At 42.5% G+C, this 24,515-nt stretch overlaps 1 protein-coding gene across 4 annotated transcripts in view; it reads right to left on the bottom strand.

The window, feature by feature from the left end:
* TDRD3 (tudor domain containing 3) overlaps nt 1-24,515 on the bottom strand; it is a 301,146-nt gene that overhangs the window by 209,868 nt on the left and 66,763 nt on the right. For 3 of the 4 annotated variants that reach the window (XM_037894974.2, XM_037894967.2, XM_037894984.2), the window contains one exon: nt 8,196-8,280. The exons of the other annotated variant lie outside the window; for it this stretch is intronic. In XM_037894974.2, the coding sequence (XP_037750902.1) occupies nt 8,196-8,280 (85 nt within the window). Of the gene's footprint in view, nt 1-8,195; nt 8,281-24,515 lie in introns of those variants that run through there. 4 annotated transcript variants of the gene reach the window in all.

The following is a 24,515-nucleotide window of genomic DNA, read 5'->3' as shown; positions in this document are numbered from 1 at the left end:
AGAGCACCAACTGTGAACCCACTCTGCTGACAGAATGAGCGTTGTGTGAACATGCAAAAGCAATGTAATTATACCTTTTTTGATCATTACCATAACTTACATCGACAAAACTCTGTAGTGTAGAAAAGGCCTCAGCCTCTTCCTCACTCAATGAACATTTATTTATACAAAGTGTAACAACAACAGTAGAGACTGAGAGACCGACTACAGCCTGGCAGTTAGGGCCCTCATCTGTGATATAGGAGACCTAAATTCAAGTCCCTGCTCAGCCTGGGGACAGAGTCTCTCACATTCCAAAAAAAGAACAGGAGAACTTGTGGCACCTTCGACACTAACAAATTTATTTGAGCATAAGCTTTCGTGGGCTACAGCCCACTTCATCGGATGCATGAAATGGAAAACACAGTAAGTCGATTTTATATACACAGAGAACATGAAACAGTGGGCGTTACCGTGCACACTATAACGAGAGTGATCAGTTAAGGTAAGCTATTACCAGCAGGAGAGAAAAAAAAAAAACCTTTTGTAGTGATAATCAAGATGGGCCATTTCCAGCAGTTGACGAGAACGTGTGAGGAACAGTAGCAGGGAAAAATAAACATGGGGAAATAGTTTTACTTTGTGTAATGACACATCCACTCCCAGTCTTTATTCAAGCCGAATTTAATGGTGTCCAGTTTGCAAACTAATTCCATTTCAGCAGTCTCTCGTTGGAGTCTGTTTTTGAAGGTTTTTTTTGTTGTAATATTGCGACTTTTAAGTCTGTAATCGAGTGACCAGAGAGATTGAGGTGTTCGCCGACTGGTTTTTGAAGGCTATAATTCTTGACGTCTGATTTGTGTCCATTTATTCTTTTACGTGGAGACTGTCCGGTTTGGCCACTGTACATAGCAGAGGGGCACTGCTTGCACATGATGACATATATCATACTGCTGAAGTGAAGAAACAGACTGAAAGAGCCAGAAGAGTACCCAGAAGTCACCTACGACAGGACAGGCCCAATAAAGAAAGTAACAGAACGCCACTAGCCGTCACCTTCAGCCTCCAACTAAAACCTCTCCAATGCATCATCAAGGATCTACAACCTATCCTGAAGGACAACCCATCACTCTCAAGGATCTTGGGAGACAGGCCAGTCCTTGCTTACAGACAGCCCCACAACCTGAACCAAATACTCACCAGCAACCACACACCATAAAACAAAAATAATAACCCAGGAAAAGATGGTTACTCACCTTTGTAACTGTTTTTCTTCGAGATGTCTTGCTCATATCCATTCCAGTTAGGTGTGTGCACGCCGCGTGCATGATCATCGTAAGATTTTTACCCCAACAAGACTTGGTGGGTCAGCTGAGGCGCCCCCTGGAGTGGCGTCTTCATGGCGCCGGATATATGCCCCAGCCGACCCAGCGCCCCCTCAGTTCCTTCTTGCCGGCTACTCCGACAGAGGGGAAGGAGGACGAGTTTGGAATGGATATGAGCAACACATCTCGAAGAACAACAGTTACAAAGGTGAGTAACTGTCTTTTGTTCTTAGAGTGCTTGCTCATATCTATTCCAATTAGGTGACTCCCAAGCCTTACCCTAGGAGGTGGGGTCGGAGAGAGATGTCGCGGAGTGAAGGACCACTGAACCAAATGCAGCATCACCCCTGGACTGCTGAATTATCACATAATGGGCAGTGAAGGTATGCACCGATGACCAAGTCGCTCCCCTACATATCTCCTCTTTGGGTACGTGTGCCAGGAAAGCAGAAGACGAAGCCTGAGCCCACGTGGAGTGGGCGGTAAGGTGCGTAGTTGGGACACCAGCCAAGTCATAGCACGCACGGATGCATGATGTGATCCAGGACGAGATGCGCTGGGAGGGGACCAGAAGGCCCTTCATCCGGTCTGCCACAGCAACAAACAGCTGCGACGTTTTCCTGAAAGGTTTTGTTCGCTTGATGTAGAAGGTGAGGGCCCTGCAAACGTCCAGGGAGTGCAGCTGTTGTTCCCGTTGAGAGGCGTACTGCTTCGGGTAGAAGACGGGGAGGAAGATGTCCTGGTTGAGATGGAAGGCAGACACCACCTTAGGGAGGAAGGCCGGGTGGGGTCGCAGCTGTACCTTGTCCTTATGGAACACCGTATACAGCAGTTCCGATGTGAGTGCCCTGAGCTCAGAGACTTGCCTCGCCCAAGTGATAGCTACGAGGAAGGCTGTCTTCTACGAAAGGTACAGGAGCGAGCAGGTGGCCATCAGCTCAAACGGGGCAGCCATGAGTTTGGGGAGGACCACGTTAAGATCCCACATAGGGACCGGTTGTCGAATTCATGGGAACAGGCGCTCCAACCTGAGAAATCTGCTGACTATGGGATTGGAGAAGACCGAACGCCCTTTTTCGCCTGGGTGGAAAGCCGAAATAGCTGCCAGGTGCAGTCTGACAGATGATATTGCCAAGCCCTGCTGTTTTAAGGAGCACCAGCAGGAAAAACGCTTCCATTGGCTAAATACGTGGACCTGGTAGAGGGCTTCCTGCTACCCAAAAGGACCTGCTGTACCAAGCAAGAGCAGCACAGCTCAGATTGAATTAGCCATGCAGCATCCACGCTGTGAGGAGGAGAGATTGCAGGTCGGGATGACAGTCGTCCATGGTCCTGAGTGATCAGGTCTGGTTACAGCAGGAGTGGAACTGGAGTGTCCACCTACAGCTCTAGGAGAGTGGTATACCAGTGCTGCCTGGGCCACACCGGGGCAACCAAAATCAGATGGGCTCTGTCCCTGCGCAGCTTGAACAGGACCCTGTGGACTAGCAGGAATGGAGGAAAGGCGTAGCACAGGTGATCCTTCCACTGTATGAGGAAGGTGTCTGACAGGGAACCCGGAGAGCGTCCTTGTAGAGAGCAGAACACCTGCATTTCTGATTCTTGTGAGAGGCAAATAGGTATATCAGGGGAAAGCCCCATTTCAGGAAGACAGAGTGGATGACGTCCGGGCAAACCAACCACTCGTGAGTCTGAAATGATCTGCTGAGGTGGTCCGCTAAGGTGTTCTGGACTCCTGGGAGAAAAGACACCACCGGATGGATCGAGTGGACTATCCAGAATTCCCACAGACGAGTGGCCTCCTGACAGAGGGGGGACGACAGGGCTCCCCCTTGCTTGTTGATGTAAAACATGGCCGTTGTGTTGTCTGTGAGGACTACAACACAAACGGCCTTGAATGAGCTCTCAGAATGCCTGACACGCCAGGCGCACAGCTCTGAGTTCCCGTACGTTGATGTGCAGGGATAACTCTCCTGCCACCCACAGCTCCTGTGTACGGATGACCCCGAGGTGGGCTCCCTATCCCAGGGATGATGCATCCGTGACTAGGGACACGGAGGGCTGCAGGGCGTGAAATGGCACCCCTTCGCACACTGATTTGGGATCTAGCCATCAGTCTAGAGAGGCCAATATCCATGGCAGTACAGTAACCACCGTGCTCAAGCTGTGCCGACCTGGGTGGTATACTGTTGATAGCCAGGCTTGGAGTGGATGTAGCCGCAGCCTGGCGTGCATGGTCACATATGTGCAAGAGGCCATATGTCCCAGGAGGCATAGGCATGTTTTCACGGTCGAGGTTGGGAAGTTTTGCAGGCTGTGGACGATGTTCACCAGGGATTGGAAGCGTACTTCCGGCAGAAGTCCTCAGGCTAGGCCTGAGTCTAAGACTGCTCCGATGAATTCTATCCTCTGGGTTGGTACCAGAGTAGATTTTGCGACTTTGAGCAGGAGGCCCAATCGATTGAACATGTTCATGGTGAGCTGGACATGAGACTGCATCTGATCCCTGGAGCGGCCCCGAATAAGCCAGTCGTCGAGGTATGGGAAGGATCCGTTGTCAACGAAGGGAGGCAGCCCGAACAGCCATGCACTTGGTTAACACCCTGGAGGCTGCAGATAGGCCAAAAGGAAGGACGGTGAATTGAAAGTGCTGTTGATGGACCACAAAGCTAAGGAAGCCTGCTGACCGTGCCGTTGCTTCTCGTTGACCGAAGCCACGACAAGGGAACACGGTTGGGGGTGCGTGTAGAGGTACTCGGACTCCTTTGGCCGTAGGCGGAATAGAGGCTGGCAATTGCCAGATTGTCTTGGCATTGGCCTTTTTTGTCCATATGACTGGGAGGGCCACCCTGGACGGTGCCTCCGTGGACAGAATGTCGACCACCGGGTCCTCTACCTCCACCACCTCCTCTACCTGGAGGTTCATAGTGCGTGCCACCCTGCAGAGCAGCTCCTGGTTGGCACGGAGGTCCATAAGAGGAGGGCCCGAAACCGTAGTCCCTGCCACTGCCTCATCAGGCGAGGACGAGGAAGATACCCCGGGACTAAGGGATCCTGTGTGGGGTCCTCATGTGGAAGAACTTGTTGCCCAAGGTCCACCAAGCTAGGGGCGTGGGCCTGTATTGGTGCTGGAGCAGTCCCCTCAGAACCCCCTGGGGAGGCGAGACACAGTGACCTCCGGTACTCGGGGCTCCAAAGGGGCAGAATGGGAAGCCCCCGAAGGAACCCCTTGGTCCTGATGGTATGCCCAGGGGGTCCAAAAAGACCACTGTGGATTCCTTGGCCCGGATCCTGGCCTTCATCCAGCCACTGTCCTGCACCATCCTCACCCTGGTCCTGGGTATGGTGGCCACCTTGTGAGCGTGACGATGTGGTGGCGGAGCGAGACGGCAAAGGCGGTGACACACGTGTCGGCGCAGAGTCCCCTGGTGCTGTACGGTGCCGTGGTGCCGGGGACCGGTGGCGAGATGTAGAACGGTACCGAGATGTCGATCGGTGCCTGCGGTCGTATCGGTACCAGGAGCCTGATCTGGATCTTGACAGTGACCTTCGACGAGACCAGCGCCGGGATCAGCTCCAGGTCAAGCGCTGCTCTGACCAGTACCGGGAGCGGTGCTGAGAGTCCAGTCGGTACCAGCCGTACCGTGATTCGGATCTTCGCGAGCCGGAGCAGCGTTGCAAGTACGACCAGCGCTGAAAATGGGATCGGTGCCAGGACTGCGAGCGATGCCGTGAAAGCTGCTGGGACCAAGATCGGGACTGGGACCAGTGCTGCCCTGCTTCACTCAGCGACAGCAGTCATATCAGGGATGGTTTTCCCTTCGACCACAACACCCGCACCGGAGGTGCCACTGGCTGCAGGGGAGTCGGCTCTGTGAGCGTGATCGAGTCCCGCGCTGTAGAGAAGGTCTCCAGCCTGGAGGGAAGCCTTAGCTCGATGGCTGTGTGCACCGGGGAGCTAACATGCACCAGACTCGACGGCCCTTGCGGCACCGGAGTCGACGGTGCAGGAGCCGTTACTTGTCCTTGCGCTCCAGCAATGGACGCGGCTCCGACTGCAGGAAGTGTCAGTGGCTGTCGAACCAACAAAGAAGAAGCAGTTGGCACCTGCTTGGGCTGCTTATTCTTCTGGCCCGGAGACAGGGACCGGTGACGTGGTGGTGGAGGTGCCCGGGGGGCCTGACACTGCGAGTCGTTAGCAGAGTCTGAACGCGGTGCCGGACCAGTTGGTGCCGCAGGGGCACACCACACTGAAGACGACGCCGAGTCCCAGTGCACGGAGGAAGGGACTGGGCTAAGTGCCGCCTCCATAAGGAGCTGCTTGAGTCTAAAGTCCCACTCCTTTTTGGTCCTGGGCTTGAAGGCTTTGCAAATGCGGCACTTGTCCGCTTGGTGGGATTCCCCCAGACACCTTAGGCAAGAGTCGTGGGGGTCTCCCATTGGCATTGGCTTCAGGCAAGCCGAGCAGGGTTTGAAGCCTGGAGACCCCGGCAGGGGCCCCGGTACCGGGACAAGGGAGAGGGGAGAAAACCCCGCTCCACCCTACTACGTACACTAATCTAACTACACTAACTATTAACAACTACTAACAAGTATAAACAACTATTAACAATGAATTACAACTATTAACAGGTAATTAGAGAGAAAGCTATGGAGAGCGGAGATCAGCTACGCTGGGTTCCACAGTTCCAACGACCGTCACGGGCGGTAAGAAGGAATTGAGGGGGCGGTGGGTCAGCTTGGGCATATATCCAGTCCCATGAAGGCGCCACTCCAGGGGGCGCCTCAGCCAACCCACCGAGTGTTGCTGGGGTAAAAAACTTCCGATGATCATGCACGCAGCGCGCGCACACCTAATTGGAATCTATATGGATTCCAGCACTCGAAGAACCACCTATCCTTGCAACAAAACCCGTTGCCAACCGTGACGACATATCTATTCAGGGGACACCATCACAGGGCCTAATCACATCAGCCACACCATCAGAGGCTCGTTCACCTTCACATCTACCAATGTGATATATGCCATCATGTGCCAGCAATGCCCCTCTGCCATGTACATAGGCCAAACCGGACAGTCTCCACGTAAAAGAATAAATGGACACAAATCAGATGTCAAGAATTATAACATTCAAAAACCAGTCGGAGAACACTTCAATCTCTCTGCTCACTCAGTTACAGACTTAAAAGTCGCAATATTACAACAACAAAAACCTTCAAAAACAGTCTCCAATGAGAGACTGCTGAATTGGAACTAATTTGCAAACTGGACACCATTAAATTCGGCTTGAATAAAGACTGGGAGTGGATGTGTCATTACACAAAGTAAAACTATTTCCCCATGTTTATTTTTCCCCGCTACTGTTCCTCACACGTTCTCGTCAACTGCTGGAAATGGCCCATCTTGATTATCACTACAAAAGGTTGTTGTTTTTCTCTCCTGCTGGTAATAGCTCACCTTAACTTATCACTCTCGTTATACTGTGCACAGTAACGCCCATTGTTTCATGTTCTCTGTGTGTATAATATCATCCTACTGTATTTTCCACTGCATGCATCCGATGAAGTGGGCTGTAGCCCACGAAAGCTTATGCTCAAATAGATTTGTTAGTGTCTAAGGTGCCACAAGTACTCCTGTTCTTTTTGCGGATACACACTAACACGGCTGCTACTCTGAAACGTCGCATTCCAAGTAAGGCCCTAAGTTTCTTGACCAATGCTAACTTAGACACATTGACAGGCCTCTTTCCCTAGCTAGAAGATCTCTATTCTTTGAAGAGTCATTTATAACCTGGGGGGAAACCAGATTATCATCTCCATCATGATTATTGAGGAGGCAATTAATTTGACTTCTGAACAACTTTTCTAAACGTTTCATATCTACTTTTCTCATCTTCTAAAAAGATAAATGAGTAAGATGTGGCTGAGGTATTTATACAGCATTTATATTTCTTTATCTACATGTTGACAGGAATAGATAGACTATTGATCCAGATTAGTTCAGTAAATGCACATTTATTTAGTGCCATAATTATGTTGTATTTATACTGTTTTTTATAAAGCATCTTCAGGTATGCCTTTCTTTCTTTATACAGTCCATGGATGGAATGCAATACAAGAACAATATGCATAAAAGTTACAAGCACAGAGTTACAAAAGTTGTAATACAAGAACAGTATGTGTAAAAGAGTTTCAAGCACTGCAAGGTTTTTTGAATATATTTATATCATAAAGCAGTATCCTTAACAAAGGATGCTATTAACTATTCCCCCAAAATTTAAAGCATTCAATTCAATTGTGGTCTTTTTCATTTAACTAACTTGGAATGATTAGGGCTGTCAAAACAGACATGGGCATAATATTTGCTAACTAGTTTTTATTGCAGGGCCAACACACAAAGCACCTGCAACAGTACACTTTTTGCTTCCAAATTGTATCTTTGTAAATACATAAATAGATAAGAGTCTAATTTCTACATCATATCACTTTTAAGGCATGTTGGATCTCAAGCCTGAGCTACCGTAAGTGCCCAAGGAAATACCTTAATTACCACAACAGTTAATATTTGTATTTATATTTACATGACTGTTTGCATTCACAAAATGTAATGTATTTTGGGTGTTGATGTTTGTTTTTTAATAAATGAACATCTGGCTAAAAAAAGAAACACTACATATTTTTCTACGACAAAATATGCTTTAAAAAATTTCCTTTAGCTTGAATTTTTTTAAGAAAATCACTGCCTGGCAAAGATGGCATTTCTGAGATCTAATTCAGATATACCAAATTTAACAACACATGGAAATAAAAACATTGTGTATTATGTGCAACATGTAAAGACTGAACAATCTGATATAAGATTTTTCCAAAAATTTCACAACCGTAACCTACATTAAGGGCAATCAGGATAACGTCACTTATATTGACTTTGTCAGAAGAATTTGTGCAAGCTTCAATTCCTTCATCTGAAAGATACCTGTTAAAACAAAATGAAGTTATTTTAGGAAGGTATTTGAAACACATTTTAGACTAAGCTATTAGTTAATCCTCCTTTTAGATTCCTTAAGTAACCACAATGGCAGGACTGCAGGCTTACTCAGTAGGAATATATGTAGTACTCTGTATTTTCTGTATTCTTAGAATGCAGTTTAGAAAACAACTGACAGAGATGAAAGGATTCCTTCAGTTGAGGAGTTCCTTCACACTGCCTCTATGTAAGCGGTTCCCTTATTGATCATTTCTGCCATTCCTACTTCCTTTTTCTCCTTCTCTTCAAGATTTATATATAAAACTACTAATTATTTTTTATGTGAACTCCTAGATGCATACACTGATTTCCCAATTTATCGTACAAATTACTGCACCATGGCCCTCATCTACCTATCCACTGTTTTATCTCCTTCCCTCATCATAACTTAGGCATTCAGACCCAGGCAGAAAAATAAGCTGATCCTTGCACCTGTGGCATCCCACTGAAATATACAGCAACACTATCTGTACAGATCCAACTGAATGATCGAGACACTAGTTAATAAGTTCTCACAGGCATGCAAAGATATATTTATGAAAGATTGTGATTTGGAGACACTCCCTCATAGGGACAGTGTTGTGGGTGTGGACATATGCCCTGGAAGCAGTAGTTGGAAACACCACATGGCTGTGTGTGGAGCAGCTCACTACAGAAGCTCTCCAGTTTGTTTTATTAAAGTTTTATTGCTTTGTCACTCACTGGTTTGTTATTTAATGAACCCCAAGATTGTTACAAGGCAGAGACTATTTTTTCTGTAAACTTTAAACAAAGATGACACAATCCACACAAACAAGTGACAGCCTACACCCAGGTTTAGTAGAACACAGTGGTCAGCTAAGCTCAGTTACTGGAGAAGATAATGTGCTTTTCCCAAAGATGTTAATTGACAACTATTCAAGTTGGACAAAATTTTTCTAATGAAAAATATGACAACTTTTTAGCTTTCCTAAAAGAGATTTTATAAAAAAAATGTTTTATTTGAATTAACAGAAATTTTAAATTAAAAATGGCAGCTGTTCTGAAATATTGTCATTTTTGTGCTACACACACACACAATTAATTTTGTATTGCCAATTTTGATTGATCAGTTTCATCACGATTCAGTTTTGGAATTTCCAATTTCAACAAAAAATTGTACAAAAACTCCTTAGAAAGTTGCACCCAAAAAAAAAAAAAAAAAAAAAAAACAAAAAAAACCTTATGACAACAGAATGAAAAATACTTTCATATTTGCAAAAAACTTCTACGAAGTTAACCTCCTGGCTGTTTTTTGATCAGCTCTCATTACTAAAAGAAGAATTAGAACAAACTCAAGATTTGTGAAAACTATCTTCTTAATGAGGCAAAATGAAAAAAAATAGGAGAGGGAAGCTAATAGAAACATACAGCAGTCAACAGGGTAAAAATATTATGTGTCTAATTTTTGGTGGATCTTCTGAGACTACGAATGCAGTTATCCAAAAGAAAAATCTTTTTGCAACATTAAGGACGATTGTATGTTTCCTCAAATGTCAGGACAGTGAATACTAAGTTCAGTTTTAACTCTACCAGTTATAATTATGTCAGTCGTTTTATACCGCATAATTTACACACACACACAAATTTTGGGAACCAATGCAAAAGTATATAGTCTACCAGTTGCTACCAGATGAAAACAGAAAAAGTTGCTTGCTTAGAAGCAGTGCTTTCTAGATAGTGGCTTAACTGTTTCCTAGTAAGAGAAACCCTCTCTCTATTGAATGACTAAAAAAATTATGCACTAGAACCTTAAATTTTCCTAAGCAGCATACATTATTCCCCTGCATCAAGTAGTACACTGCTGATAACTGTTACTGAAAAGGGATTCTTTGCTCTACCACTGAATGTCTCACCCTAAAATGAGGATTACAAAGTGGATCATCAGACTTGAGGTACTGATCACTTAACCCAGGTGTCAACTGAACTCACTCACTAAACCAGAATATCTCCCCTCCCCTCCCCTCCCCTCCCCCAGAAAGACACAGAACAAACTTGAGTCACTTTTTGGCTAAATAACATCTCTTTAGCCAGCACTATTACAGTCACTGTCAACACAACAGTCTCACCAACAACAAATGTCCAATTAGGGACATCAGCTAAGGAGTTTTCAGCAGCTACTTCATCACTTCAACATAATTAACAGCTAACAAAAAAACTAAACTAAAACTTCATCCAATATTTTAAAATATTTTCTAACACACAATGTATGTACCATTTAAAAACACTGTCATGAGTAAATTAAAGAGAAAATGCAAGAACCCAGTTACACTTTAAGAGAAAGTTTGAAGGTGTGTATTAGAAAACTGTTTTCATTTTTAAGTAACAGAACTTTTAACAGCAACACTACTTCGATCAAGAGGAAAAAGAAAAGACAAGTATAGAGTGAGTCTCAAAAGATCCCTCTGCACACCTGTACTGACAGACCTCAGGAGAAGGATCAAAATGCCTAGAGCTTTCTAATCAGTTCCCCGGTGCTGCCTGTAAGCAAATAGGACCCAGGAGTGAAGATACTACTGTAAGTACCAAAAAAAACTCTTACCCTAGAGAATTCCTGTTTACTAAAACAACTGGCAAGAGCACGTTTTTTCCCTCCCTAATGGGAGCTCTGGATGTGCTGTATTCCAAACCCAATCATTTCTATTCTAACTAAACGTATATATGTACACATTCAGCTTTATTAAGCACAACCTGAGCTCTAACTAGACCAGATAGGTTTCCTGTGTGAGTGGCTAAAAAGAGAAAAACCTTTCAGCTAGTTTCTACTTCAGCGGTGTTTTTTTCATAATCTCATTGTCCATACATTGTTCCATCACAGCTAATGAAAAATCTCAATCTCTGTTAATTATTTGGTTGATATATTTAAAGGCAGCCCACAAATTATTATTCACAAGACACCAAAATTTTGTCAATTGAAGCATTACAAATAAAATATGCTTTACATTTTAAAAAAATCTATTACAGAGACTCACTACACTTAACATGAAAAACACACACCCACCTCAGAAATTTGAAGCTATGCTGAAGCGGGGATAGAGCTTGCAAAAGATAACTCTTGAGATGGGACCTGGGGGAATCCATTCTCCTCAACGTGAGGGACTACTGGGTCCCTTCCGGGCACAACAGAATAAGGTACCGTAGTGCCCACCATGCCCAAATGCACAGAATTTGTGTGTATACAATCCCCACTCTCATACTGGGAGTGTGAACTTCCAAATACAACTGTCTGCCCTTCAGTCCCTCATGGCCAGCTCTTTCAGAACCTACAGACTTTCTCCCACTTCCTTCCAAATGTACCAGATCTGTTTTCTCTTTGGAGGCTCTCTTCCGAGTACTGACCAGATTTAAATCTGTTTAGTGACTGAAATTATGTACCTTGGAGGTAGAGCTACATTTAAAAACATGTAATACAGTGGTGTGTATATACCATGGGGACAACGGGGAGGGGAAAGATTAAAGTACCCACTTTCATGTTTGTCTTTTAAGTCAAATTTAATGATAAAAGGACAGTCTGCTTTCCCCAGACATACCACTCCATAAGTTTGTGAGGGAACAAAAAGTCTCCCTTTACATCTGCTTTCCACTAGAGGTTGCGGCACTATTGTTGCAGTTGACAGACAGAGTGCTCTTCTCAGCAGGCACCTGAGAGCACAGGACTCTGTGCCTCAGCTAGTTCTTGATCCCCTTCGCCTATCACTATCCACTCCTTCCTTCTCAACAAGGAAATGAAAGGAGCGATTAGCTGGGATAGCAACAGAAACATTCCCTTAATACAGCCTCCCACACACATATACACTCTTAAACATATATCTGCTGAACAAGGAAAAAGAGTGCAAGAGTAACTGAGGAGGAAGAACAAAAGGGAAGAGAGGAGAAAGGAGAAACAGAAGAGACTGCCCCCACAAAAACACTTACAGAGAAGTAAGTCTGCTGTCCAACCCACTACATAGATGCCAAGGAGGGTAGGAAGGCATGAATTATTTCCATAATGTAAACAGGAAAGCAGATGAAGTTGCAAGGCCTGGTGGAAGAAAACTGAAGTCCACACAAACATCTGAATTTTTGGATATTACTCCAAAACGTTCCTGAGTTCTGAACATCCAATAATTATTCCTTTATTTACCCATATTATACATACCTTGCAACATTGGTATTTTGAATTTTGTAGATAATTACAATGTTGCATTACGGTGATGAGCACTGGTCAGCACTGCCAACTGGGACGTTAAAAGTCCCATGGGCGGTGCTGCCCACCTAAGGCAGGCTAGTGCCTACCTTTTCTGACACTGCGCTGCAGCCCAGAAGCCGCCAGCAGCAGGTCCAGCTTCTAGGCAGGGGGCCACAGGGCTCCACACGCTGCCCCCCCGCCCAGAGCCCTGACCCCCTCCTGCACTCAACCTCCTGCCCAACCCGGAGCCCCCCCAAACCCGGAACCCCTTCCTGCACCCCAAACCCCTCATGCCCAGCCCCACCTCAGAGCCTGCACCCCCAGACATATACTTAGTTTTATTTTCCAATTGTCCCCTCATACTAAATGAAGTAAATACTTAACATCCAAAGTTTCTATATTGCAGGAATATACCCTATTCTGCTGGAGGCATAATAACCAAAATTTACAGCATCTCTGATTGCCAAAAAATCCATTCGCACTATCCACCTATGTGTCCATCAGTCTTATATTATACCTTTTAAAGAAAGCAGGTGACAACTCATATACCTAAATATATAAAGCTTATCTTTTTGTAACAGTAATAATACAAATGCCTGAAACGCACAACCAAAACAACGTTAGCTGAAATAAGATCTGCTTTTATTTGCCCTCTAGTCTCTATAAAGATGGATCAAGCCAATAAAAAATATATCTATTATTTAGAAGCACCTTAAGTATGAGTACTTAACGTTGAACTGAATCAATCAGGTAAGCTATTTTCAAAATAAGATGTACTGTATAAAATAGTAAATTCTCTTTTAAAACGTATTAAATTATCACTTTTGGGCTTTTATGGTTCATATGCACATATAAATATTCAACTACTTGTACTATCGCCATCCCATGATATTATATTCCTGTCACATAAATCTATTTTAGTTTTCTTCTACTCTCATCTTTCTAGTTACAGATTATGCAAGAAGCAGCTCTGGCTAAGAAGAAAATAAAACAAAAGTACATGAAAGATGCACAATTTTCAATAAATGTTCAATAAAATTAGCACTCAATACAGAGTTACATTTTACCACAAACCCACTATTAGTGGAGGCAGAAGATACAAATCAATTTTACATTATTTCCTGCAACAGCTTGTTTTGAACTCAACTTCAGTCACATAAAGCAGTTTTGAATCTCATGGCCAAACTTTATATATTCACTGAACCTTGAATATGCAGATATCAAAAATTAAAATCCTTTTTCAGGTTGTCAAACTGAGAACTCAGTCAGAATTTTTTAGTTCTCCTGCAAAATATAAACCTCAAAACCAGAAGAGAATTCTTTAAATTCAGTATCTGAATTTACAACATGCAATTTTTTTGGATCACTGGACAAAGATAAGATAATTTTATAACTTTGTATTTAATGTAAAATAAAGTGTACGGAGATGGTGAAATTACAGAAAGAATGCACAACATTGAGACATCCACTAGGTGGCACCATTGCTACATAATAAAAGAACAATATTGCTTTTCTATATTACTGAGTCACTTCAAACTTGGGGAATATTTTGCACAATATAGTTTCAAAGGTTTCTGCTGAACTTACATCAGTTTTCTAAAGGAAGAAAATTTTGCTGCAGTGTCATAAATTTTACTGAGTGACTATATCATTAAACCTTCTAGAAATGTGTTTTACAAATATTTCTATATTAAAGTAGGAAAATCATAGATTTAAAGAGAAGAGTTTTTATGCACTTCCCTACTACCTATATAACAGTAGGAACATATTCTGCTACTGCAGCAACCACGATATTGTAGTTCCTAAAAGAACTGTGTGTTTTTCCCCCCAAGAATCTGGGGGGGTGGGAGGAGGTATTTATTTATTTATTTAAAGAATAACTTAACATTTTACCAGCTGAGAGAAAAAGAACAAATACAAGATCCATCAGAATTACAATGTACATAGCAAAAAGCATTTTCTGTCACACTATACCACCATTAAAAGTTCCAATGATATGTGAGTTCACAGTTTTCCTAATACAGTAGAACTTTGCTAATTCACACTGGCTGAAAAATCCACCAACGATTATAAAAATCTGTGTATTAGTGAACTACTATTTTGCAGAAATAGATTCCAAGTGCCTTTAGCTCTCATTTGAGTTAGCAGGGATTGAAAAATGCTCAGCACCATCCTCACCAGCTCACAGGATTAAGACCTAAGTAAACAATTTAATATATTTAAGAAACTGCAACAGACATTCTTTGTTCATCTATTTTAAAAGTGTAGTTTATCTTTCATCGTTTGATAACAGTACAACATATTAGTAAATATACTGTAATAGGTTTCATAAAAGTAAGGAAATCTTAGTAATATTATTTGTATTCCAGTGGTACCCATATGGTGCTAGGCACTGTCCAAACACACAGGAAAATTTGTGTGCCTCAAACAGTTATGGTAATGTAATAAGAAAAGGAGTACTTATGGCACCTTAGAGACTAACCAATTTATTTGAGCATAAGCTTTCGTGAGCTACAGCTCACTTCATCAGATGCATTCTGTGGAAAGTGTAGAAGATCTTTTTATATACACACAAAGCATGAAAAAATACCTCCTCCCACCCCACTCTCCTGCTGGTAATAGCTTATCTAAAGTGACCACTCTCCTTACAATGTGTATGATAATCAAGGTGGGCCATTTCCAGCAGAAATCCAGGGTTTAACAAGAAGGTCGGAGGGGGGGAGGGGGAACAAGGGGAAATAGGTTACCTTGCATAATGACTTAGCCACTCCCAGTCTCTATTCAAGCCTAAGTTAATTGTATCCAATTTGCAAATGAATTCCAATTCAACAGTTTCTCGCTGGAGTCTGGATTTGAAGTTTTTGTGTTGTAATATCACAACTTTCATGTCTGTAATCGCGTGACCAGAGAGATTGAAGTGTTCTCCGACTGGTTTATGAATGTTATAATTCTTGACATCTGATTTGTGTCCATTTATTCTTTTACGTAGAGACTGTCCAGTTTGACCAATGTACATGGCAGAGGGGCATTGCTGGCACATGATGGCATATATCACATTGGTGGATAATGTGGATAATGGATAATTATCCACATTGGTGGATAATTGGTGGATACCAATGTGATATATGCCATCATGTGCCAGCAATGCCCCTCTGCCATGTACATTGGTCAAACTGGACAGTCTCTACGTAAAAGAATAAATGGACACAAATCAGATGTCAAGAATTATAACATTCATAAACCAGTCGGAGAACACTTCAACCTCTCTGGTCACGCGATTACAGACATGAAAGTTGTGATATTACAACAAAAAAACTTCAAATCCAGACTCCAGCGAGAAACTGTTGAATTGACATTCATTTGCAAATTGGATACAATTAACTTAGGCTTGAATAGAGACTGGGAGTGGATAAGTCATTATGCAAGGTAACCTATTTCCCCTTGTTTTTTTCCTACTCCCCCCCTCCTCAGACTTCCTTATTAAACCCTGGATTTCTGCTGGAAATGGCCCACCTTGATTATCATACACATTGTAAGGAGAGTGGTCACTTTAGATAAGCTATTACCAGCAGGAGAGTGGGTTTGGGGGGGGGGCGGGAGGAGGGGGTGAGAAAACCTGGATTTGTGCTGGAAATGGCCCAACTTGATTATCATACACATTGTAAGGAGAGTGATCACTTTAGATAAGCTATTACCAGCAGGAGAGTGGGGTGGGAGGAGGTATTTTTTCATGCTTTGTGTGTATATAAAAAGATCTTCTACACTTTCCACAGTATGCATCCGATGAAGTGAGCTGTAGCTCACAAAAGCTTATGCTCAAATAAATTGGTTAGTCTCTAAGGTGCCACAAGTACTCCTTTTCTTTTTGCGAATACAGACTAACACAGCTGTTACTATTACATTACCGGTTTCAGAGTAAACTTTTGTGATGAGATACAATATAAAGTCTTTCAAGCCTATCTGAACCCAGCAAAGGTTGGTACTGGGAAAAAAAAAAAAGGTCTTCAACACTGGATGGCTTTTCAGTATCATATGTGAAATGAATGTGTTGGTCTCAGCACATTAAACTATGTTCAAGCACCTTCATCACAAGTGACACTAGCTTGCACGTTTGTTGACCGTCTCGGAGGGGGAAGGGGGGTTGGGGGGGGGATGTCAAGAACTGAATGAACACAAAAGAAACTACTCTTTCGTCTGTAGAGGTGGTCCTTTCTGCAGGCTGAGGTAATTTGACAAAAACAGGGGTGAAATGTTTGTATTTTTGCCACCTCTACTGTTCCTGTTCTATAAAAAAGAGAGCAAAGGCTTCATTCTCCACAAAAGTGTCAATCTGCACATTTCAGAGTACTAGAGTCATACATAAAAACCCAAAACAAAAAAAAATACTGATGAAAGTTAAGGAGTGATTGGCAGGCTTTTTTTTCTTTTTGGGAAGGGGGGAGAAACAGAAACATCATAGATATGTGGATTAGTGAGGTTCAGCTATAATATTTTATAATTAAGCAATACTTCAAACTTAGATATTTTCACTTGGAACACAGACGTAAACCAAATTAGATATGCATATTTAGAACTAATTAGAAGTTGCAAAATATCAATTCCATACTTAGTAAAATCAATGAAGCCCAATATCTCTTTAGTCAATATTAATCTATTAAGCAAATTAAATTACAAATATTAAAAACTGTATTTAATAATGGGTCCTTTAAATATTTTTCAATTGTTTTATTTTTGAATACAGTTTTTTTTGTCATAATTCTACATTTGTAAGTTCAACTTTCATGATAAATAGATTGCACTAAAGTACTTGTATTAGGTGAATTGAAAAATACTATTTCTTCTGTTTTTAGAGTGCAAATATTTGTAATAAAAAACAAAGTGAGCACAGTATACTTTGTACTGTGTACTGTAATCGAAACTAATATATTTTAAAAAGTAGAAAACAGCCAAAAATAAATAAAAGGTATTCTGTCATTGTTTAACAGCACAATTAATCGTGCAATTAATTTTTTTTATTGCTTTACAACCCTAATAATTTTTAAAAACAGTAAAACACAGATTTACATTTCTTACAAGAGACATGACACTGAGCAGCACTCTCTGAAATGCGGCTCTCACAGCTGCGTGTAAGTCCAGCTGTCATTATGAAATATGTCCCTAGGGGTGGAGTGCAAGGGGTACTGCAATGGGCTAGAACCATGCCAGGAATGTGTGGGGGGAATTTCTGGAGGACATGGAACGCAGTTCTCTATGGGCTGCAGAGGGAGTAGAGCACGGATATGTGCCGACTGCAGCACAATCAGAGACCTCAGCATCCCTCTTTGGTCTTCTATCAGCTTTATCATCCACTCCTGCCCTTGTCTCCTCTCCTGGCTATCCATTCTGAGTTTTTCATGGACTCGTTCTGTCTCCAGGCTCAGTGCTCATTATCTGCAGCATCAGATGATTGCAGCACTTCTCTTAGCAGTCATCCTTACACCTTATTCGCCTCCATATCTGACAGAGGTGCTCTACCAGTGTGTAGGAGATGGCCCTCAAGGGCACATCCTCAGAAATAATGCATGGAGGCAGTATTTTGAATCACAAAAGTTACATATACCTCTTTCTCACTTTCCCTTGGCAAGCGCACAGCACAGCAAGAGCCCTCCACATGGTGAGTTTGTTCTAGGAGGGAAAGGGACAAGATGGAGCAAAGGGCCTGGGTGGTTTCAGAAGTACAAGCACCTAGGGACACTATTCTGAATGCTGCCACCATTTTCCACAGGCAGGAGTGATTGAAGCAGATATCTCACTCCTGAGGGTAAGCAAGGATGCATCTCCTGCATGCATACAACTTCAGACCTGTATGCTGCTCGCCTGTGTGCTGCTTTGGTTCCTGCAGAAGTAACTGCCGACTGGCACACCAAAGTTTCCTACAGCGGGGGATGAAACAAAGCAGCTCTGACAAGGAACCTTTGGCAGAGGATTGCAGTGTACTTCCAGAAAAGTTTGCAAGAGATCTCTAAGGATGATTCCCAGGGCATACTGATGTGCATTGCAAACTTTTCTGCAAGGCTCCCACTGCATAGCTACACAGGGGAATGAGAAGCAGATGCAAAACAGTATCTAGTGTTGTTAATTTCTCTCCTTTATCCCACTTCTACCACGTAACAAAATAAAGGACACCTCTACCTCATGTCACCATGCAGTATCAAAGCAATATAAGTACTTACCTGTGTTCCCCTCTCCTGCTTCAGGAGAGCCAGAGCTGGACAGCTGGCTCCACAGTAAAAAAAGAGGTCCTAGCTCACCACGCCACCAGATGACCCTGTCGCATATCCCACATCTTCCTCCAACTCTACTTCCTCATCCACCACTTCATCCTCGGGGTTGACTCCGCTGGCCCCGGCCTCTGTTCCCCCCCGCCGAAGTATCCACAGTGTGCTTGGCGGTAGAGGTGGGGTCACCGGAGAGGATGGCATACAGCTCCTTGAAGAAGCAGCATGTTTTCGGCACCATACCACAGTGACCATTGCCTCCCTTCCCTGCTAGCACACCTGCCTCAGCTCCTTGATCTTAGCACAGCACTGCTGCTTGTCCCTTTAGTGCCCCTTCTCCTCCAAGCCATGAGCAATCTGCACATACATATCAAAGTTCCTACATCTGGAGCGGAGCTGTGACTGCACAGCCTCCTCTTCCCACAGACCCAGCAGATCCAACAACTCAGGTGTACTCCAGGCAGGAGCATGTTTGCTGTAGAAAGCCAGCATGGTCAGCTGTGAAGATGCTATGTGAACTCCCGTTGCAGAGCAAACAGGAAATGGAATTTCAAAAATTTCCAGGGCTTTAACAGAGGTCTGTGTACCTGGCACCAGGGCAACAGAGCTGAAACTGCTGAACAGTGCAGTCAGGATGGCATTGTGGGACACCTCCTGGAGGCCACTTATGGCGACATATGCAAGCACAGCATCTACAGTGACAGAGCCATTCTAACTTCGTCGAAAAAAGCTCAATGCCTCTCGTCAATGGGGTTTATTATGTCGACGTAGCTGAAGAGTTAAATTGGCGGGAGGAGCATTGCAATGTATACACCTCCATGTTTTGTCAACGAAAGCAGACTTTTGTTGACAAAATTGTGTAGTGTAGACAAGGCCTAAATGTCTTGGTTTGTTCCCTTTTTCCCCAGTCTCTCTCTCTCACACACATACACACAGAAGAAAGTTGTTAAAAAGCACATTATTAATCAGAGAGATCATTCTCCCATGTAATTAGTCAGATTTTTTTTTCCCCCAAATGCACCGTTTTCAGCCTCTAGAATGAAATGATTCCTAAGGGCTGTTTATTGGATTACAAACAGCAGGTATTTACAATTTTTTGAGTTTTACATTTTAAGACATATTCGATATTCAGGATTTTGTTTTATCATGGAATTATGTATTCACGTAACTGTTGTTCAATCAGAATATCTTTGAGATGCTGTGGTCGACAGATTTTTGTACAATTCAACAGTTGTTTTTCATTTAAAAAAACAAAATTTTATTGTTATTAACCCACAAAATGGACTAACAACCACCACCACCACTCCACTCTTTATACAGTGAGCAGAAGTTGTATGAAGCCAGATGAAATACTCTATTTTTCATGTTTAATTTAAGAATAGCTGAAAGCATTACCTTTTCAAGGTTTGGGCTGTATTTTTGCTTTATTTTGTTTTTCAGGTGGGAGGGTGTATTTATATTTTAAACTGGCATATAACATGGTATAAAAATTTGCCAGGCCAACTTCTTTCATTAAAAAAAGGATACATTCAATTGTAGGAATGTGAATGGCATCCCTATAATAATGCAAAGTAAAAAGTAAAAACTGTTGAACACACATGTCCAAAGAAATGTTAAAAAGGCACCCACTGAATCTTTAAAGTAAATAAAGATATTTTATCATAATTAAAAAAGTAAAATACCACAATATTTTTAAAACAAATGTATTTGCTTACCAAGATATTTTCCTTGCATATACATGGCTGGATAAGATTTTGTGCTGTCTCACACTGTGTTTTCACTGACACAAAGGGTTTTTTGTTTTCTTTTTTTATCAGTGAGATAAACTTGCAATAGTACTTCTCTGTAAAATCCTAAATGGAGACAAGGCACATGTAGGTTTTACCAAGAGTAGGTAGGACAGGTCAGCACTATACCCCTTTTCCCCACACACAGCTGCTGACCTCAGCTAGCCTTGTAGTAAAACTCAACTGCCTTGTCTCCATGATGTTTTTACACACAATAGTTATCCTGTCGTACAAAACATGCCTTCTGTCAGGGAAGATACAGGCTAAGAGGCACAGCACACAACTCACAGGCCAGGGAGCACAGGGGACAAAAATGACTGAGTCAGCTTTCCACATGCCTAACCTTGGGATGCTCATGGTGGCTGGAAAGACTCACAGAATAAAAAAACAGCCCTGGGGACCCATATAAATTATGGAAGGCTCCCAGAGCTGCTCTATGGGCCATAACACTGTCTTCAATCTCCACAGTGCTGCACACCCCCACACTTCCTGCCCTCAGCCCAATCCCCAGCTCTGCTCCCAACACACCCATCATGCCCAACTCTACGCCTTATACCACAGCTTTCAAAGAGATGCTCTGAAGACAGCCTTATGGTTCTCTTTCACAGTTCCTGTGCTGGCAAAATTCTCCTCCAACTGGAATCAGGCTTTTTAGGCCTGCGTCACACCACTCCTGACTTTTTAACCCAATATGAAGAGTGAAGTGGAGATGAGACTCTAACTCACTGTTTCTTCCTAAGGTACTCACATGGCCCTCAACACTATATTGGCTAAGCAACTTCCCAAACTGTAAAAGAAAAATTGTTTGATTGGCTGAGAGGAAGAGAAAGTGAGAACATATATAACTGAAAAAATGAGTTCTACATTATATTCAACACACAATGAAGTCTGTGTTTTTAGTATCTTCTGGGATCAAGTTCCATAGACTAGGTCCAACTCTTGTGAAAGTTCCATCTCCCACACTCATGAGTCCATCCAGAATAGTTTAGCAATCCATGGTTCCAACAGAACACAGTTGTTGTAAGAACTATGGTCTTTGAGAGAGAGAGGCCAGTCCCGGTGAGAATTTGAGTATCAAGACAGACTTTGAATTGGACCCTTTATTCAATAGTGAGCCAGTGCAAAGACTGCAACACTGGAAGAGATATTTATGGTGGCCCATGTTTCTGAACAGAATTGCTACATTAAATAAAAAACATTATACAGAATCAATCAGAACGTCATGCAGTACTCCTACCTTGCAGAAGTCTAAGTAAATTATGTCTTTATCAACCAAACTTATCTCATCAAAACATAATACCAAGTTTGACAAGACAAATTTTCAATAAAATCATATTGATTGGCATTAATTTTCAGACTGTTCTTTAATTCTAAACATTTGCATCCCATATCAGCCTTTCCATGATTTTATCTGGGACAGATGTCAAATTCACCTGTCAATGTCTCCTAGATTGTCCCTTTTTAAATACTGGAACATTAGGTTTGGGGTATTTTTCTCCCTCAGTCCCCTGGAAATCCTGTGTTCCAAAATTTGTTAAAATATCAAAACCAAGGGCTCCGATTGCTCCTCAGCCAGTTCTCTGAAAATACCCGAGGACAAGTTTCCTAGTCTTGCAGTTTTAAAACACATTTAATTTTAACAGTTGCTGTTTGCAAAGCCTCTAACTCCAAATAAAACTAACACCAGTAGGGCTATTGTATGCTTTTTATAGTCCATTTTCTCATATGAAAACTGGGCTGCTAGCAACCATGCATTTTTATTTTTTAAGCCATTCATAAAGATGAAAAATAACCAACTCTTTGAGACAGGCACTACGTCTTCTTTTGTGTTTGTACAGCATCTTGTTCACTATGATACCAGAAATAATTATAATGCTTGTAATTATATCGTCGCCCTCAATACCTCTCCACTGCTCATACTACACACTCTAGATATATCCTTCATCACTACAAGCGAACAAACACAATACACACAAATACCTTATAGAAAAAAGAGACACCAAAGGTAAGAAGAAAGGGGGGGAGGGAGTTGACTTGAAAGTTAATGTCTTTCTAAAAGAAAATATGACATTAACAACACTTCACCCACCTATAAATAACTAAAGGGAGTGGGACAGTTATACATACACACCAATTACGTTACACATTATCGAAATTTTCATAAATTCATCCATAAAAACAATTTCAAATATACATTTTTAATTCACGGAACAAAGAACATGTTAGGTGCTTTCTAATCTTTCCTAATCTTTAATCATTTGGGTTGAAATTTTCTATGCCAGGTGTCTGCTCATGGCAAGTTTCAGCCAAAATGGTTAAGCTACTTGAAAAAACTTATCAGCTTCACTCTCAATGTTAAAAAAATTCTGACTGTCTGAAATTTGGCCAGAGGTGATCCTTTTTCAGGCATGTACCTTTTGCTATCCCTGTGAAAATGTGCCCAAATTTTGCCAAGTTAGAAACCTTTGAAAAAAATTCCAGTTCACACATGCACAAATTACAGAATTAAGGTTGGCTGGGGTCTGATTTGCAGAAGGACTGAGCACTCGGGGCTGCAACTGAAGTCACAAAGGGAGCTTTGCTTTAATGTATTCAGTGCTATATAATTCTGAAACTGAACAATCTGGTCCTAAGCATGTCAGATATTTAAATTAGCAGATACTTCTTTAAAAAAAACCTTAATCTCTCTGTGCCTCAGCTCACCATCTGTAAATTGGGGATACTGGAGAGCCTCAGAGTTACGAACACCTTGGGAATGGAGGCTGTTTGTAACTCTGAAATGTTTTTAACTGAACAAAACATTATGGTTGTTCTTTCAAAAGTTTACCAATGAACACTGACTTATGGCTGACTTAGAACAACGCTTCCTCAGCTCTTGTCCCCTAACGCCCCTACTCTACTTGCGCTATATTGATGACATCATCATCATCTGGACCCATGGAAAAGAAGCCCTTGAGGAATTCCACCATGATTTCAACAATTTCCATCCCACCATCAACCTCAGCCTGGTCCAGTCCACACAAGAGATCCACTTCCTGGACACTACAGTGCTAATAAATGATGGTCACATAAACACCACCCTATACCGGAAACCTACTGACCGCTATTCCTACCTACATGCCTCCAGCTTTCACCCTGACCACACCACACGATCCATCGTCTACAGCCAAGCTCTGCGATACAACCGCATTTGCTCCAACCCCTCAGACAGAGACAAACACCTACAAGATCTCTATCAAGCATTCTTACAACTACAATACCCACCTGCGGAAGTGAAGAAACAGATTGATAGAGCCAGAAGAGTTCCCAGAAGTCACCTACTACAGGACAGGCCTAACAAAGAAAATAACAGAATAGCCGTCACCTTCAGCCCCCAACTAAAACCCCTCCAACGCATTATTAAGGATCTACAACCTATCCTGAAGGATAATCCAACACTCTCACAAATCTTGGGAGACAGGCCAGTTCTTGCTTACAGACAGCCCCCCAACCTGAAGCAAATACTCACCAGCAACCACATATCACACAACAGAACCACTAACCCAGGAACCTATGCTTGCAACAAAGCCCGTTGCCAACTGTGCCCATATATCTATTCAGGGGACACCATCACAGGACCTAATAACATCAGCCACACTATCAGAGGCTCGTTCACCTGCACATCCACCAATGTGATATATGCCATCATGTGCCAGCAATGCCCCTCTGCCATGTACATTGGTCAAACTGGACAGTCTCTACGTAAAAGAATAAATGGACACAAATCAGATGTCAAGAATTATAACATTCATAAACCAGTTGGAGAACACTTCAATCTCTCTGGTCACGCGATTACAGACATGAAAGTTGCGATATTACAACAAAAAAACTTCAAATCCAGTCTCCAGCGAGAAACTGTTGAATTGGAATTCATTTGCAAATTGGATACAATTAACTTAGGCTTGAATAGAGACT

Source organism: Chelonia mydas, chromosome 1, assembly GCF_015237465.2.
Source record: "Chelonia mydas isolate rCheMyd1 chromosome 1, rCheMyd1.pri.v2, whole genome shotgun sequence".
Lineage (NCBI taxonomy): Eukaryota > Metazoa > Chordata > Testudines > Cheloniidae > Chelonia > Chelonia mydas.
Note: the sequence above shows the minus strand (reverse complement) of the source record. Positions and strands in the feature narration are given on the sequence as shown.